Source organism: Aotus nancymaae, unplaced genomic scaffold, assembly GCF_030222135.1.
Source record: "Aotus nancymaae isolate 86718 unplaced genomic scaffold, 86718_ANA_hifiasm-v0.15.2.pri h1tg000021l, whole genome shotgun sequence".
In the NCBI taxonomy this organism is placed as follows: domain Eukaryota; kingdom Metazoa; phylum Chordata; class Mammalia; order Primates; family Aotidae; genus Aotus; species Aotus nancymaae.
Genome location: NW_026988433.1, coordinates 9808048 through 9823093, shown reverse-complemented (window position 1 = coordinate 9823093; position 15046 = coordinate 9808048). Strand labels below are relative to the sequence as shown.

At 55.8% G+C, this 15046-nt stretch overlaps 1 protein-coding gene across 6 annotated transcripts; it reads right to left on the bottom strand.

The window, feature by feature from the left end:
- Positions 1–3143: 3143 nt before the first annotated feature.
- On the bottom strand, positions 3144–15046 carry CDK2AP1 (cyclin dependent kinase 2 associated protein 1). 6 transcript variants are annotated; one of them, XM_012447122.2, is made up of 4 exons: positions 14962–15046; positions 10056–10153; positions 8213–8339; positions 3144–3953 (listed from the first exon to the last, which is right to left on the bottom strand). In XM_012447122.2, the coding sequence occupies exons 2-4, from the start codon at positions 10122–10124 to the stop codon at positions 3886–3888; spliced, it is 264 nt and encodes an 87-aa protein (XP_012302545.1). In that variant the 5' UTR covers positions 10125–10153; positions 14962–15046; the 3' UTR covers positions 3144–3885. The 6 variants fall into 6 exon arrangements, with proteins under 6 accessions (XP_012302545.1, XP_064235694.1, XP_012302546.1 ...); XM_064379624.1 differs by lacking the exon at positions 14962–15046 and adding an exon at positions 14360–14661; XM_012447123.3 differs by lacking the exon at positions 14962–15046 and adding an exon at positions 13357–13483.

The window sequence follows — 15046 nt, the reverse complement described above, 5'->3', positions numbered from 1 at the left end:
CCTGGCCAACATGATGAAACCCCATCTCTACTAAAAAGTACAAAAAATTAGCCAGGTGTGGTGGCGGGCACCTATAATCCCAGCTACTCAGGAGGCTGAGGCAGGAGAATTGTTTGAACCTGGGAGGCAGAGGTTGCAGTGATCTGAGATCAGGCCACTGCACTCAAGCCTGAGCAACACCGAGACTCCATCTCAAAAAAGAATGAAACTAGGTTCAGCACAATGACACATGGCTATAATCCCAGCATTTTGGGAGGCTGAGGCAGGAGAATCGCCTGAGCCCAAGAGCTCGAGATTACAGTTTGCTGTGAGCACCACTGCACTCCAGCCCGTGTGACAGAGTAAGACCATGTCTCTAAAAAATAAAACTACAGAGGGAGGAGGAAGCAGTGAAAAAAATAAAAATAAATAAAACTATAAAGAAACACAAAATCAGTACTACACAAGGATAGGCACTTGGAGGGGCTCTGGGATGCCTGACAAAGTTCTGTTTCTTCCCCTGGGTGGTAGTTAGAAGTGTGTTCCCATATTTCTTTTTTTTTTTTTTTTTAAGAGACGGGGTTTCACCATGTTGGCCAGGATAGTCTCCATCTCTTAACCTCGTGATCCGCCCACCTTGGCCTCCCAAAGTGCTGGGATTACAGGTGTGAGTCACTTCACCCGGCCTGTTCCCATATTTCAAGTTATACCTTTGTCTGTGTGATTATATCTGTTTTGTAATAAAGTTTTTTTGAAATTCGTAAGGTTAATTTTTATGGAGAACTGGAGAATTGACTCAAATATTAATAGCATTTGGTGGCAACTTATCATCTGCTGGGAGGCCACTGCCCAGTGACTTAAACGTCAGTTATCCCAATGTCAGCTCAAGACAGTAAAAGAGAACTAGACGGTTGGAAGAGTTAAAAGTTATGTTCCTTGCCCATGTGCTCCATTAGCTTCTAGGCTGTATGTTGCTCAGTTGTGCCTCTGATGTAGAAACACATTCCCTGCACATTGGTTTGCAGGTAGATTTGTAAAGGTGAGGTTCCAGAATCCAATTTGCTTGTGAATTTGCATCGCTCAAGCTGGATTTGACCTTAAGGTTTTTTTTTTTTTTTTTTTTTTTTGAAGCCATGCTTAATAGCTTGGCTTGTTAGAACTCTTTTGGAATCCACATAGAAAACAAATGGAAAAATACTGGGAGTTGAGAGGGCCACTGTGAGATTGCCAGTCGCAGGGCCTGCCTCAGTTCTGCAGTCCATCCAGTAGACCCAGGTATATCCAAGCACACCTTTCTCTTTGAGGCTGCCAATGAAGGCTCTTGCCTCAAAGTGACAGCTTTGGATGCTTACACGTTCAATGCAGGACTCATTCTGCACCTCCTGTTGGAGTGTCCAGGACCCTTTCCCCAGCCTAAACTCCCTTTAGAAGATAAAATCTCTAGAATGACACCTAAGAAACCAGTAATAGTGGGAAGGGAAATTTGGAGCTGGAGACAAGGGACAGTGGTTTCCGTTTGTCTCCTCTCTCATACCCTTGCACCTTTCTGCCACATGCAGGAAGGGATGCAGGCACCCATTTCCCTAGAGCCTGTTCCTGCTGGCCTTCAGCCTTGTCATGGCTGAGACTTCGCCTCATGCCTGCATCAAAGACAAGTCTCTCTCATTTGTCTTTGTCTACTGCTCAGCAAATTCTCACTGCACATTTAGTGCCTAAGGTTTGGAATAAGAATTAAAATCCCTTTGGGAGGCACTGTCAGAGACCACCATGTGGATTCTCCAGTGCAGCTGATTTTTTCCCTGGCACCAGAGCAGGTAATTCTTCCACTGAGCACCAGATGAAGTAGTTTGAATTTAGAAGCCACATTTTATGAAAGACTCCTGTAGCACCCACCAAAAGCTCACAGGATAAGCACCTATGAACTGAGAATGGCCTAACCATGGGCTAATAGGCCAAGTCAGTAAAACTTCTTCAGGCTGGGTGTGGTGGCTCATGCCTATAATCCCAGCACTTGGGAGGCCAAGGCGGGTGGGTCACCTGAGGTCAGTTCGAGACCAGCCTGACCAACATGGTAAAAGCCCATCTCTATTTAAAAAAATAAAAATTAGCTAGGTATAGTAGCACACACATGTAATCCCAGCCTACTTGGAAGGCTGAGACAGGTAAATTGCTTGAACCTGGGAGGCAAAGGGTGCAGTGAATCAACATCAAGACACTGCACTCCAGCCTGGGCGACAGAGGGAGACTCCATCTCAAAAAAAAACTGCTTCTGGTATTTTTTTTTCCTAGCATACACTTAAGTTTGCTGCACTTAAATTGTGCATACCCATAATTCAACTTCACTTTATCCCTACCTCTGACTTGGCAAACACATTCTTCCCCAGCCAACTGTGCTAGGGATGTCATCACCAAAATGTTTCCAGGTCAGGAGGGAAAAATACCCTTTGAACAGGTATCTCCTACCTCTAATGAGACATTATTTAAAAGACCAGGCATGGTGGCCCACACCTATAATCCCCATACTTTGAGAGGCCAAGGTGGAAGAATCACTTGAGCCCAGGATCCAGCCTAGGCAATATAGTGAGACCTCATCTTTACAAAAAGGTTTTTTTTCCCACACACCCATTCATTCAATACAGAAAGTCTTTTAAAAACTATTCAGGCGTAGTGGCACACACCTGTAGTTCCAGCCACTAGGGAGGCTGAGGTGGGAGGACTGCTTGAGCTCAGGAGGTTGAGACTGCAGTGAGCCAAGATTACATTACTGTACTCCAGTCTGGGTGGCAGAGCAAAACCCTGTCTCAAAAAAATAAAACAGCACTTAAGAATTGCAGGAACAGGCCGGGCGCGGTGGCTCACGCCTGTAATCCCAGCACTTTGGGAGGCCGAGGCGGGTGGATCACGAGGTCAAGAGATCAAGACCATCCTGGTCAACATGGTGAAACCTCGTCTCTACTGAAAATACAAAAAATTAGCTGGGCACGGTGGCACGTGCCTGTAATCCCAGCTACTCAGGAGGCTGAGGCAGGAGAATTGCCTGAACCCAGGAGGCAGAGGTTGTGGTGAGCCGAGATCACGCCATTGCATTCCAGCCTGGGTAACAAGAGCGAAACTCCGTCTCAAAAAAAAAAAAAGAATTGCAGGAACTCACATTTTAATACAAATTGTTAATGAAAATAAGCTTTATTACATCAAGTAATAAATACATACAAAGATGCAAACAGTTTTAGTCATTTTCTTCCAGATGTTTTGATCAACTTACAATAAACGAGGAACTGAGATCTACTTACAGTCTTAGTATGAAAATGTTCAGGGGTCCTTGTTGGGTTTGGTGGGTTGCTCTTTCTTCTGTATTTAGAACTTGTGCATTTTTAAAAACTGACTTTGAAGCACTAATAGTCATGCAAATGCTTAAGCAAAAAAGAAGTTACATTCAGCAGAATCTACACTGTATGGCAAATGGGAACCAGCTACTAAGTAAAGCGTGCTGTCAATATGCATTAAAAACAAAATCCCTAGAGTGGTATTAGCTTATGAAAAGGAACAAAGAACACTGTGAGTAACAAATGTATTCAAAAGAGAAGATTAAAGGGAGACAATGGTGTCTTGGAGGCAAACTAGTTTGCTGTAAGATAACATTAGGAGCATCTTTTAAATCAAAGCTTAAAAACAAAAAACAAACCAAAAAAAACCTGGGCAGTTCCTAACTACTTAAATTGCAAATCCTAATTAACTGCAAAATCTTTTCTCAATCTTTGAGACTGTAGGTTCAGAGCCAAATGAACCATGGGAGGAAAAACCGAACTGTAACCATTTTGAAAACAAGGGTTTCATCTGAACAGGGGAGATGAACTGTAACTTCTCATCCTGTAAAAAGATGGAAATCCTTCAAAACCAACAAGGAAGCTAGGATCTGGCATTCCGTTCCGTTTCTGCCAAGCACTCCCGAACCAGTCCTCTAGCATGAATGATGCCTGAAAGAGAAGCAGAGACCCATGATCAGCCGGTGCACAGGGCCTGCCAGCCAGCAGAACCCATTCTGGTACAGGAAGAGGATCCACCCTTCCATGCCTGGCCACAAAACCCTCAGACAGAAAGGGAACTGGGGGCACCTAGATCCAAGCAACCCTGAAGGATGCTAACCACCCCATGCCCCTCTAAAGCCCTTCCCTCCTCACCACAACTCTGTGTCTCTCTAAACATTTCTTCCTGCACTCATGGTGGCACCAGCAAGCTGCCCTTCCATGACATTGTTGGGTGAAAGACATGTCTCCACCCAAATTCTTTATGCTTGACCCACTGTGGAGATTTTTCTCTGGCTTCTTCAGTCTGAATTCTAGAAAGAGCTTGACCAGTGTCAAGCAAGAGAATGCCTCTAGCTGCACACTGGAGGGCGCAGAGGACCGACTGCTGCCTGGTCCACCGGGACATCCCCACAAAACTCTGCAGCTACCTTCTGCCCTATGAATCTTCCCCAGTCTTTTGTCTCTATGGTTTGGTGCTTACCGCTTTTTCTTTCTGTCGCTACTGAACTTCATGAAATACGATCTTTTAATAGACACCAAGGATTCTATTTCTTCTAATAAATGACTCCCAGAGGCCACTGGGAATGACATCCCACATCATCACCTCACAAATCTTAGAATGTAACTCAGAGCCTTGGAGAATATTTTTTGTAAGGACCAGACAGCAAATATTTTGGGCTTTGCAGGCTCCACAGTCTCTGTCACAACCACTTCCAATTTTTTGAGACAGCATCTTGCCCCGTCACCCAGGACGGAGGGCAGTGGCGCGATCACAGCTCACTGCAGCCTCGACCTCCCAGGATCAAGTGATCCTCCCACCACAGCTTCCCAAGTAGCTGGGACTATGGGCACACACCACCATGTCTGGCTATTATTTGTAGAGATGAGAGTCTCACTATGTTGCCCAGGCTGGTCTCAAGCTCCTGGCTTCAGCCTCCCAAACTGCTGGGATTATAGGCGTGCACCATCACACCCGGCCTCACAAACCTTTATTTGTGGACATTTAAGTCCGAATTTCACATAACTTTCACACATCCCAAAATCATTTTTTTTTTCAACCATTAAGAACCATGACAGCGCAGTAGGTCACAACTGTAATCCCAGCACTATGGGAGGCCGGAGCAGGTTGGCCACTTGAGGTCAGGAGTTCAAGACCAGCCTGGCCAACATGGTGAGACCCCATCTCTACTAAATACAAAAATTAGCTAGGCATGGTGGTGGGCACTTATAATCCCAGCTACTTGGGAGGCTGAGATGGGAGGCAGAAGTTGCAGAGCTGAGATCATGCCACTGCACTACAGCCTAGGCAACAAAGTGAGATTCCATCTCAAAAAAAACAAAAACAAGACCAGGCACAGTGGCTCACACCTGTAATCCCAGCACTTTGGGAGGCTGAGGTGGGCGGATCACCTGAGGTCAGGAGTTCGAGACCAGCCTGACAAACATGGAGAAACCCCGTCTCTACTGAAAATATAAAATTAGCTGGCCGTGGTGGCACATGTATGTAATCTCAGCTACTCGGGAGGCTGAGGCAGGAGAATCGTTTGACCCCAGGAGGCGGAGGTTGCAGTGAGCCACGATCACACCACTGAACTCCATCCTGGGCAATAAGAGCGAAACTCTTGCCTCAAAAAAAAGTAAAAACAAAAAACAAAAGAACTATAAAAACTATTCTTGGGGCCAGGTGAGGTGGCTCATGCCTGTAATACCAGCACTTTGGAAGGTCGAGGAGGGCAGATCACCTGAGGTCAGGAGTTCAAGAACAGCCAGGCCAACATGGTGAAAGCCCATCTCTACTAAAAATACAAAAATTAGCTGGGTGTGGTGGTAGGCACCTATAATCCTAGCTGCTTGGGAGGCTAAGGCAGGAGAATTGCTTCAACCTGGGAGGTGGAGGTTGCACTGTGCCAAGATCATGCCACTGCACTCCAGCCTGGGTGACAGAGCAAGACTCCGTCTCAAAAAAAAAAAAACAAGGCCGGGCGCGGTGGCTCAAGCCTGTAATCCCAGCACTTTGGGAGGCCGAGGCGGGTGGATCACGAGGTCAAGAGATCGAGACCATCCTGGTCAACATGGTGAAACCCCGTCTCTACTAAAAAAAAAATACAAAAAAATTAGCTGGGCATGGTGGCGCGTGCCTGTAATCCCAGTTACTCAGGAGGCTGAGGCAGGAGAATTGCCTGAACCCAGGAGGCGGAGGTTGCGGTGAGCCGAGATCGCGCCATTGCACTCCAGCCTGGGTAACGAGCGAAACTCCGTCTCAACAAAAAAAAAAAAACAAAAACACTATTCTTGTGGCTCTTGGCTCATGGGCTATAGGTGCCAACCAACCTATAATGCTCCTAACTCCCCGAGCCGCCTATGACGTGTTTTCACCCTGCTGTGGCCTGAGCTTGGTCAGCTCGGGCTTGGCTGTTGGCCAAGGAGTGACACTAGGTCTTCCTTATTACTGAAAGCTTGGCAGCTTCTACCCATTTTGTTGACTTGAACCAGTGCCTTTTATGGGTGGCTGCAAATCACCTGTTGGACTTTGGGACCCAGCATCTTCCCAGGAATTTCCATTCTGGTAACCAGCACCCCAGCTACCAGAGAGCAGCCCTGGGACCACCCAACTCTCTCGGCAAGACCAGGGTTGGGCTCCACATCCCTTCCCTAGGCGCTCTTCAATCACATCCTGTAACCCTGCTAGTCCCAACCTAGCTTTGAGATCCGTCAACTTCCTGACATAGGTTTCATGAACTCCAAAGCAACCCTGCTCCTGGCAGCAGCCTGTCCTCAGCTGGCCCTCGTGTCACTGGGGTCATGACGTCAACTACAGCCCACATTCATGCCACATATTTACAGCCAAAGAACGTTCTTCTCCAAGGTTGCTTCTCCTGCCTTTTAGAGAATCCCAAGTTCCCTCTCCTCTTGAATGAGATCATGGGCTATGGCTGCACTGCACTATAGCCTTCTAAAATAGAAATCCTACTCTCCCTCGACTCCCCTTTCATTTTAGGAGGTAGCAACCTATTTAACATCCTTCTGAAATCAGCCCATCATGCCCAGCAGGGTGGCTCACGCCTGCAATCCCAGCACTTTGGGAGGCCGAGGAGGGTGCATCACCTGAGGTCAGGAGTTCGAAACCAGCCTGACCAACATGGACAAACCCCATCTCTACTAAAAATACAAAATTAGCCAGGCGTGGTGGTGTGCACCTGTAATCCCAGTTACTCAGGAGGCTGAGACAGAAGAATAGCTTGAACCCGGGAGGCTGAGGTTGCGGTGAGCCGAGATAGTGCCACTGCACTCCAGCGTGGGCTACAGAGCAAAACTCTGTCTCCAAAACAAAAAAAGAAATCAGGCAGCCAGTCATACCTTGACTCAAGTCCCTTGTGCTCTATCATGTCCTGCCTGCCCTCCCGCTCTTCTATCATTAAAGAACAAAGTGCTGGACCGGGCACGGTGGCTCACACCTGCAATCCCAGCACTTTGGGAGGCCAAGGTGGGCAGATCACCTGAGGTCAGGAGTTCAAGACCAGCCTAGCCAACATGGCAAAACCCCATCTCTACAAAAATACAAAATTAGCCAGGCATGGTGGTGTGTGCCTGTAATCCCAGCTACTTGGAATGCTGAGGCAGGAGAATTGCTTGAACCAGGGAGGCAGAGGTTGCAATGAGCTGAGATTGCGCCATTGCACACTCCAGCCTGGGAGACACAGCGAGACTTCGTCCCAAAAAAAAAAAAGAAAAAAGAACAAAGTGCTCTCAGCCTCCCTCCCCAGACCCTAGCTTCTTTGGGTCCAGCTCCAAAGAGGGGACAGCAGAGGGCAGTGCAGGCACCGATGACCCTGAGCTTGGCTTCCCTAGGACCAGTGTCAGCCAACAGAAACAGACCAGGCAGGAGGGGGAGCAGCAGCGTCAGGGGGCTTCAAACACCCCCTTGAAAGCCGGCAGACCCTCTGGCAGTACGCAGGGTACAAAAGGCTCCCTGTCTGGACTGCCGTTCCCAGAAGCCCCTCTGAAGACCTCTGGCCCCCAAGACCCCTCGCCACCAGAACCACTGCCTGCCTGATGCCTCCACAGCAGACGGCAACTCTGTAACAAGACAGGAGCCCCAGTGGGTGAGCCCCATCCCTAGCTCACCCTCCCATGTTTTCTCCAAAAGTCTTTCCAGAGATAAAGGCCTAGCACCGTGGTCATCGGCAGGGCGGTGGGGCCAGGCTTACCACGCTTCAGCCTCTCCATGGCACTCTTGCTGCCCGCGTACGTGGGTCTGATCTCCTTCCCCAGCTCTTCGATGATGGCCAGCAGCTCTGCGTATTTGCTTTGGGGCACCTGGCTATTCCCAGTTCCCTAGAAGCAGAAAAAAAATGGGTTCAGCAAAATTAGCCGGGCGTGGTGGTGCGTCCCTGTAATCCCAGCTACTAGGGAGGCTGAGGCAGGAGAATTGCTTGAACCCGGGAGGCGGAGGTTGCAGTGAGCCAAGATCGCACCACTGCATTCCAGCCTGGGTGAGAATGGGACTCCATCTCAAAAAAAAAAAAAATGAGTTCAGCAGACTGAACCTGACCCCAAGGCCACAGGCAGGTGGGTGGAGAGGATCCTGGGCCGGTCAAGGGAGGGAACACAGCCCAGCCTCAGAGTACCAGAGCACCCACCTCAGCTGGGCTGAGGCAGGTCCCATTCTAGTGGACAACTACAGGTTAAGGAGATGGTCCTCATGCTCCTATCCTCACACACCCTGGGAGACCACCCAGCCGTCTCCGGGAAGCAAGTTTATCAGCTCCAATGAACAGAACAGGGGAACCAGCTCTTCTTGGCACGAAAGAGTCTACAGAGCATCTCCCAGGAGGCAGACAGGAGGGAGGGCGCATCCCAAGGACCAAGCCTCGGAGCCACTGCAGAGACAGAGGCCACACCTGGGCCACCAGGACCACAGCCATTGGCCACGGCCAGGCCAGAGCCTGGAATGCATTCCCTTCTCTCGTCATCCCCCCAACAGGGCCCACCCCCCCAAAAACCTTTCCTCCCACCATCACCAGAAGCCCCAGGCAAGCACCTGGATCAGAGAGGCTAGGCTCCCAGAAGGCCCGCAAGCCCAGGCCGTCTGTTCCTCAGCCACCTCCTCCCACAGCTGCACCAGCTCCCTGGGCAAGGCCCTCGCCTCCTCCCTCCTGCACCGCCGCCTCTGTCCCCTGGCCTCGCGCTCTGTCCTCCTGGCCTCATCCTGGTCCAGCTGCTTGGCCTCCCCACAGCACCGCCTGCAGGCTTCATGGGCCCGCATCTGCTTCTCCTGGGGCAGGACAGCCTGGTGGGGCACGGCTGGGGAGCAGGCCATTGGGCAAGGAACAGGCTCCATGGCGACCTCAGAACACTGGCGCTGGGGCCCAGTCAGGGAGAGCATCTTTCCACTGGGACCTTCCCCAGAGGTGGCTCATCCACCTGGAGATTCGGGGTGCAGCTGAGGTGGAGGCTACCCCATTCCTGCCACTCCCCAACCTGGGATGGGAGTACTAGGATCACCCTTGGGCTGATGAGGAGCCCAGGTCTTGGGCAGTTACCAAGTGGGGGTCAGTCTGGAAAGTGGCAGTACAAGTGAGCAGCCTCGCCCGGGCCACATTCTCAAACACTGGCCCTCGACAAGAGGCAGCCTGGCTCCCAAAACACAGCCGCCTCCTCTCTGCGGGGCCCAACTGAGAGCAACTGGGAACCAGCCCTCTCTTCTGTCCCAGCTTGGAGAGCCAGGGTCAAGGGCAGGCCACACTTGCCCAGTAAAGAGGAAAGGAGACCCACCAGAGGAGCGCGTGGCGTGGGGGCTCAGTGCAGCTGGGGCTGCTGCCACTTCCTGGTGCTCTGTACCCGCCACCTCACAGGTCCCCGTGAAGCACAGTCCCCAGCATCCTTCATTCTGATGTCTTCTGAGCAGGAGCCCAGCCAGGGCCTTGGGCTGAGAAAGCTCCATCCCATCCTTTCTGCTCCTTCACCTCTTCCGCCAACTCTTCTCCTCTGATGGCGGGGAGCACATCTCCCTGCAGCCCTCCCGCCAAGCCATCACCCACATTGTCATACCTGGGTGTAGCCTAGGGACGGTGGCCCGTAGTCACTGAGCAGCTGGCGGTACTGTGAAGACGTCGCCATGCTGGTGGAAGGCGAGTGGACACTCCCAGCTACAGGGAGGGGAGAGAGAGGCCAGGAGTCAGCTCAGCCAGTTGTACCAAGGCACGACTCCGGGTCCTGCAACAGCCCCCGCCCAGGACCCACGCCACCAACTGTGGAAGGACAGAGAACCCCGCTCTCCGCCTCCGGTCCGAGCAGCATAGAAGACTGCTAGTGGAATGGAGCTAGAAGGCACCCAGCCATCCCCATCTCTGCAGGGGCCGCTGGTCCTCACAGAGCTCCCTCCCAGCCAGCCAGAGCCTTCCAAGCAGCAGGGCTGCTCCCAAAGATAAAATTACTGCCATGCCACTCCCGGCATCATCCCTGCCCATCCTTCTCCCTGTGTCCTGGTCCCCAGAGGCTGAGAACCTCAAGGCCACATCACACCCCAAGTGCCCCCTGCTGTGGAGGCTGGTCCACACGAAGCAGAGCTTCCTAACACACGAAGCCTTTTTTGCTCCTATGCGCCCAAATCGCTGCGCTCAACGATGGGGAAGACATGGGGAGGCCTTGGAGTATTTGAGACCCAACCCTACCACGGCCTCTGTGTGCCCCAGAGAAAGCCCTTCAACCTCTCTGTGCCTGTCTCCCCCTCCCCGAAGAGGGGACCAGACTCTTGGCAGTCTACATCCCCAGGGCTCTGCATCCCAAGACAGGAGGGTTGAGGCCCCACATATGGGAGGCAACACTGGGGCCTGTCCAGGGCCACAGTCAGGGACCAAGCAGGGCCCAGCCCAGCACATAGCCTCCTGGATGTGGGAGGGGAGTCCGTGGCTGGGAGCACGTAGCCCCGCAATGGCGTCCCAGTGGCCATTAGCGGGTAAAGGATATCCTGCAGAATGACAAACAGCGGTAACCATGGAGAATTTACCTAGTCCTCCTCGGCAGCTGCCCGCCTGCCGCCCCCAGAGCCACACGGTCTCTCTCTCACACACACAGCGGGCGCAGCAGACTTGGCCCCAGGGACAGACAGCTGGTGCCAGGCTGGCCAAACCCACCAGCTGCTCACTTGGTGTGGGCGAGGGGAGGGGCAGAGGAGGAAGGAAGTTCAGGGCCTCAGGCTGGGGGAGCTGGGAGGAGCCCTGGAGAACCCTGGCTCCAGGCTCCTCGCTGTAGAGACCTGAGGGGGTGGCCCCTCAGCACAGAGGAGGCCAACGCAGGGAGCCAGCTACCCGGGCACCTGCCTCTCCGTCTGGGAGCGAGGACAGTCCCCAGCTATCTCCCTGGGTCTCAGGCCAGCCCTGGATGCCACCACTGCAGCCCAGGGCTATGCTCCGGCTTGGGCTGGACTGGGAAATGAGGACTTGGACCTGAACTGGGCAGAGCGCTGTGCCACTCCGAGCCTCAGTTTCCATGCCTCCCACGTGGGGATGACGAGACACGTGTGCCACAGGGACGGGCTGCTCAGGATGGGGATGCACTATGCCCACGACCTCCGGCCACGTTAACGGCCACTGCAGGAATTGCCCAGGGCGGTGTCCCCCAGAGCATCCTCACCACATCAGCCAAACCCCCGTTTCCTGAGCTTCTGATGTGGCAGCAAACGTGGAGTGGGGAATACAGGCTCTGTCGGCACAGACCTGGGCTCCGATCCTGGTTGCTACATCCCTCTGGCATCCAGGGCCAGTCGCTGGGGGGAGCATCGTGGACAGAACCCCGGGCATTTGGAAGATCCCAGCACCCTGGCAGGAGGAGCGCTGGCTGCTTCCCATGTACCCTCACATCCCCTCGGTGCCCCCCGTCGTCCTCCCCAGCTGCTCTGCCCGCTGATCCTCGCCTCCCCTTTTCTGTCCTCCCCCCCCCCGCCTCCCGTCAGCACTATCCCCAGCTGTGCCCCTCCTAGCTGTCTGACCTCGGACAGTGCCCCTCGCTCTCCAGTCCTCAGTTTCTCCATTTGTTAGAGGCAGTGCTTCCCAAGAGAGTGTCTACAGGCTCCAGATCCTATTTGATGATACCAGGGTTAGGTTTTGCAGGGCTGAGAGGGAGGAGGACTGAGAAATCGTCCCATTTTGGCTGGGCGACTAGAGCAATAGCTCGGTGACCCTAGTGCTCAGTCCAGGCCAGTTCCTTGTTCAGGGCTGGGGGTGGTGTCTGGTCCTGGAGAGAGCTGGCGGAAGGGCCTGAGTTCCACTCATGGTCACTCCTTCCTGCAGACGCAGGGACCGGGACACAGGGACCGCGTCAGCGCAGGCCATCTCGGCGCATCTCAGACAATGAGCGCAGTGTGCAGGAGAGAGGGGTTGGCAGAGGCCAGGAAGCTCCTGGGGCCAGGCGCAGCTCCCCGCCCCCACGCCAGACAAAGAGCGCCGGGGCCTGGGGAGCTGGCGGCCTTCCCGCCACTTGGGGCGCCTGGGGGGCTGTGGGGCGGGGGAGGCGGGGGCTTTGTCTAACTCCACCACTGCCACCACCGGCCAGGCCGCGGCTTGGCAACCCGTGAGCAGGAGGCAGGGCTGCAGGGCGTGAGGGATGATGACAAGGAAGCCGGAGGAGCGGCGGCAGCGGAGAGTCCATCTTGGATGCAAATGGCAGGAGGGGAGCTGGGGTTCGGCAAAGGAGCCCATGGTGGAGGGGCGGCGGGTCGGGGGGCGGGGGCACGAAAAAGCCCAGATCTGAAGATCTCGGCACTCCTGGAATTCTCCACAGGAAAAAGAAGAAAAGCTGAGTACAGGTGCAGCCAGCCCAGAACAGGACTTCAGGGATCCCTCTGAGTGCCGCCGTCCCTGTGACCCCAAACCCCGAAGGTCCCAGTTTAGGGTCCCGGCCCCGATGACAACAGGGCAAGCCTGAGATGTCAGCCTTGCCTGGGCAGGCAACACCAGCCCCTGCCCTCCCCACAGGCCAAGAGGAAGAAGGCTGCTGGCATTCCTACCTGGCAACAAAGCCCGTCTTTGTGAGGTCTGCGGACCCGAGAGGAGGTGAGAATGTTTGAGAGGAAAACAGTAGCTGTTTGCTCTTTGGGACTCGGAGCCCAAAAGTGAGCAATTCAACTCTCCCTCCGCACCCTGACGCTTAACCCTTTCCAGCCCGTATACCTCAGTGTCCATGGTTTTTCTAATATCGTTTGTATGGGTTCCAACTTCGGATTTGGGGAGTTATGAAATCAACGTTTGCAGACAAGGCCCAAAACTCGAGCAGGAGAGCCAGCGTGGCACCGGTGACCAACGGGGCCACCTCTCCTCCCCCTCGAGTCCTTTCCCCTCTCCCCACGACGCACCTTTTGGGAAGTCTGTTTCAGACCAAGTGTCAGAGAAGAGGGGCCCCAGTGAGGGCAGAAAGCCCGGCACCTCCAAATCCCTCGTTGCACCTACTCTCCATGGCTCCCTTGGTCCCCTGGGCTCAGCCTGAAGCTGCCTGACAACTTCTGGAGGAGTTTCCTGAGAGCGCCTGGCTGCGGCCACAGCCCCAGGAAGGACGAGGAGAGCCCCTCCCGGTTCTGCATCGAGGGCTTTCCAGGCCCAGCCCTGCGGGCTCCCAGATGGGGCGTCCGCGTGACCCGCTGCCCCCAAGCCCGAGCTCGGGCCCCAGCAGTCCCAGGGATGAGCCAACTTCGTTCACACCGCGCACACCTTGAGGGGTCCGCACGTGCCCGCGTGAGGGAGCCCCTGCTCCCACGCGCCCGGCCGAGGCCCCCGGGTCTCTGAGTTCGCTGCCCACCCGCGACCCCGTCCCGGTCCCGATCACGGCAGGTCGGAGACCTCAGGGCCCGCCACAGCCCTGCACCCCTCCGCCGGCGCCCGCCCGCGTGGGGCCTGGCCCCGCCCGCAGCGCCCCCGTCCGGGCCGCTCCGCACCCCCCGCTCCCCAGGGCGGCTGAGCCCCGCGCCCCGCGCCCGGCGCGGCCCGGGCCGCTCCCGACTCCCGCCGGCAGGGGCCCTCGCCGAGCCGCCCAGAAGCGGGAGAAAAAGGAGCCGAGAACAAGCCTCCCCCGCCCTCGCCCTCGCCCGCCGCGCTCCCTGCGATCCACAGCCGCCGGCGCGGGGGTCACCCCGGGCCGCCCGCCCCGCACCCCCAGACGAGGCCCTCCGCGCGCGGGGCGCACCCGCGAACTTTGGCGGCGCGGGCTCGGGAATCATGGCGGCGGCAGCGCTGCCCCGGGCCGGGACCCTGAGCCCGCTGCCCCCGGCCTCTGCGGGCGCCCCCGGGAGCCCCGGGCCGGGGTTGGGAGCGCGGGCCTCCAACTTGGCGGCGCTCGGGCAGCGGCGCACGCGGCTCACTCACCGGCGTTGAGGGCGGCGGCGGGCATGTGCGCGGCCAAGTTCGGTTTGTAAGACATCACCCCGGGCGGCGGGCGCGCCGGGCGCGGCGAGACCAGGCCGCGAGGGCGGCAGCGGCGGTGGCGAGGCCGGGCGGCGGCGCGGCGGCCCCGGCGGCCCCGCGCCGGTCCGAGCGCCCGCCGAGCGCCCGCGCACTTTTTGTTGTCAGTGGCTCGGGCCGCGCCGGCAAATATGGCCGTCCGCGCCCTGCCGCCGCCGCAGTCTCACCCAGGCCCCGGGCGCGGCGCAGGGGCGGCCGCAAACTTTCCGCGGAGCCGGCGGGGCGGCCGGGGCCGGGAGGGGGCGGCCCGGCGTCAGGGGGCGGCTCCGCCCGCGGCCGCGCCCCGCGCCTCCGGGTGCGCTCAGCGCCCGCAACTTGCCAAAGTTTGGGGGGCTGGGGTCCCGGCGGCGCCGGAGGCCCGCGCGCGTCCGGGCGGCTGCCCCGCGCCGGGCGCCCCGGGGGTCCGCTGGCGACCGCCCCCGCAGCGGCTGCGGGAGGTCAGGACGAGCGGGGATCTGAGGAGCACTTTCTTCCCCTTGACGGTGGGGGCAGGGATGGAAAATTACCTGGAGAAAATGGTGGCGAGTGGTGTATTTAAGCACGTAGATCATTCCAGACGCCCAGGTCTGGCCAAGCCCCAGGATTAGAATA

Excerpts from the sequence above, each read along its gene's own strand:
- CDK2AP1 (XM_064379624.1), bottom strand. The coding sequence starts at position 14,414 with ATGTCTTACAAACCGAACTTGGCCGCGCACATGCCCGCCGCCGCCCTC. Across the intron at positions 10,154-14,359 it reads CGCCGCCGCCCTCAACGCCG|CTGGGAGTGTCCACTCGCCT; the intron begins GTGAGTGAGCCG and ends CCCTCCCTGTAG. Across the intron at positions 8,340-10,055 it reads CGTCCCTAGGCTACACCCAG|GGAACTGGGAATAGCCAGGT; the intron begins GTATGACAATGT and ends TTCTGCTTCTAG.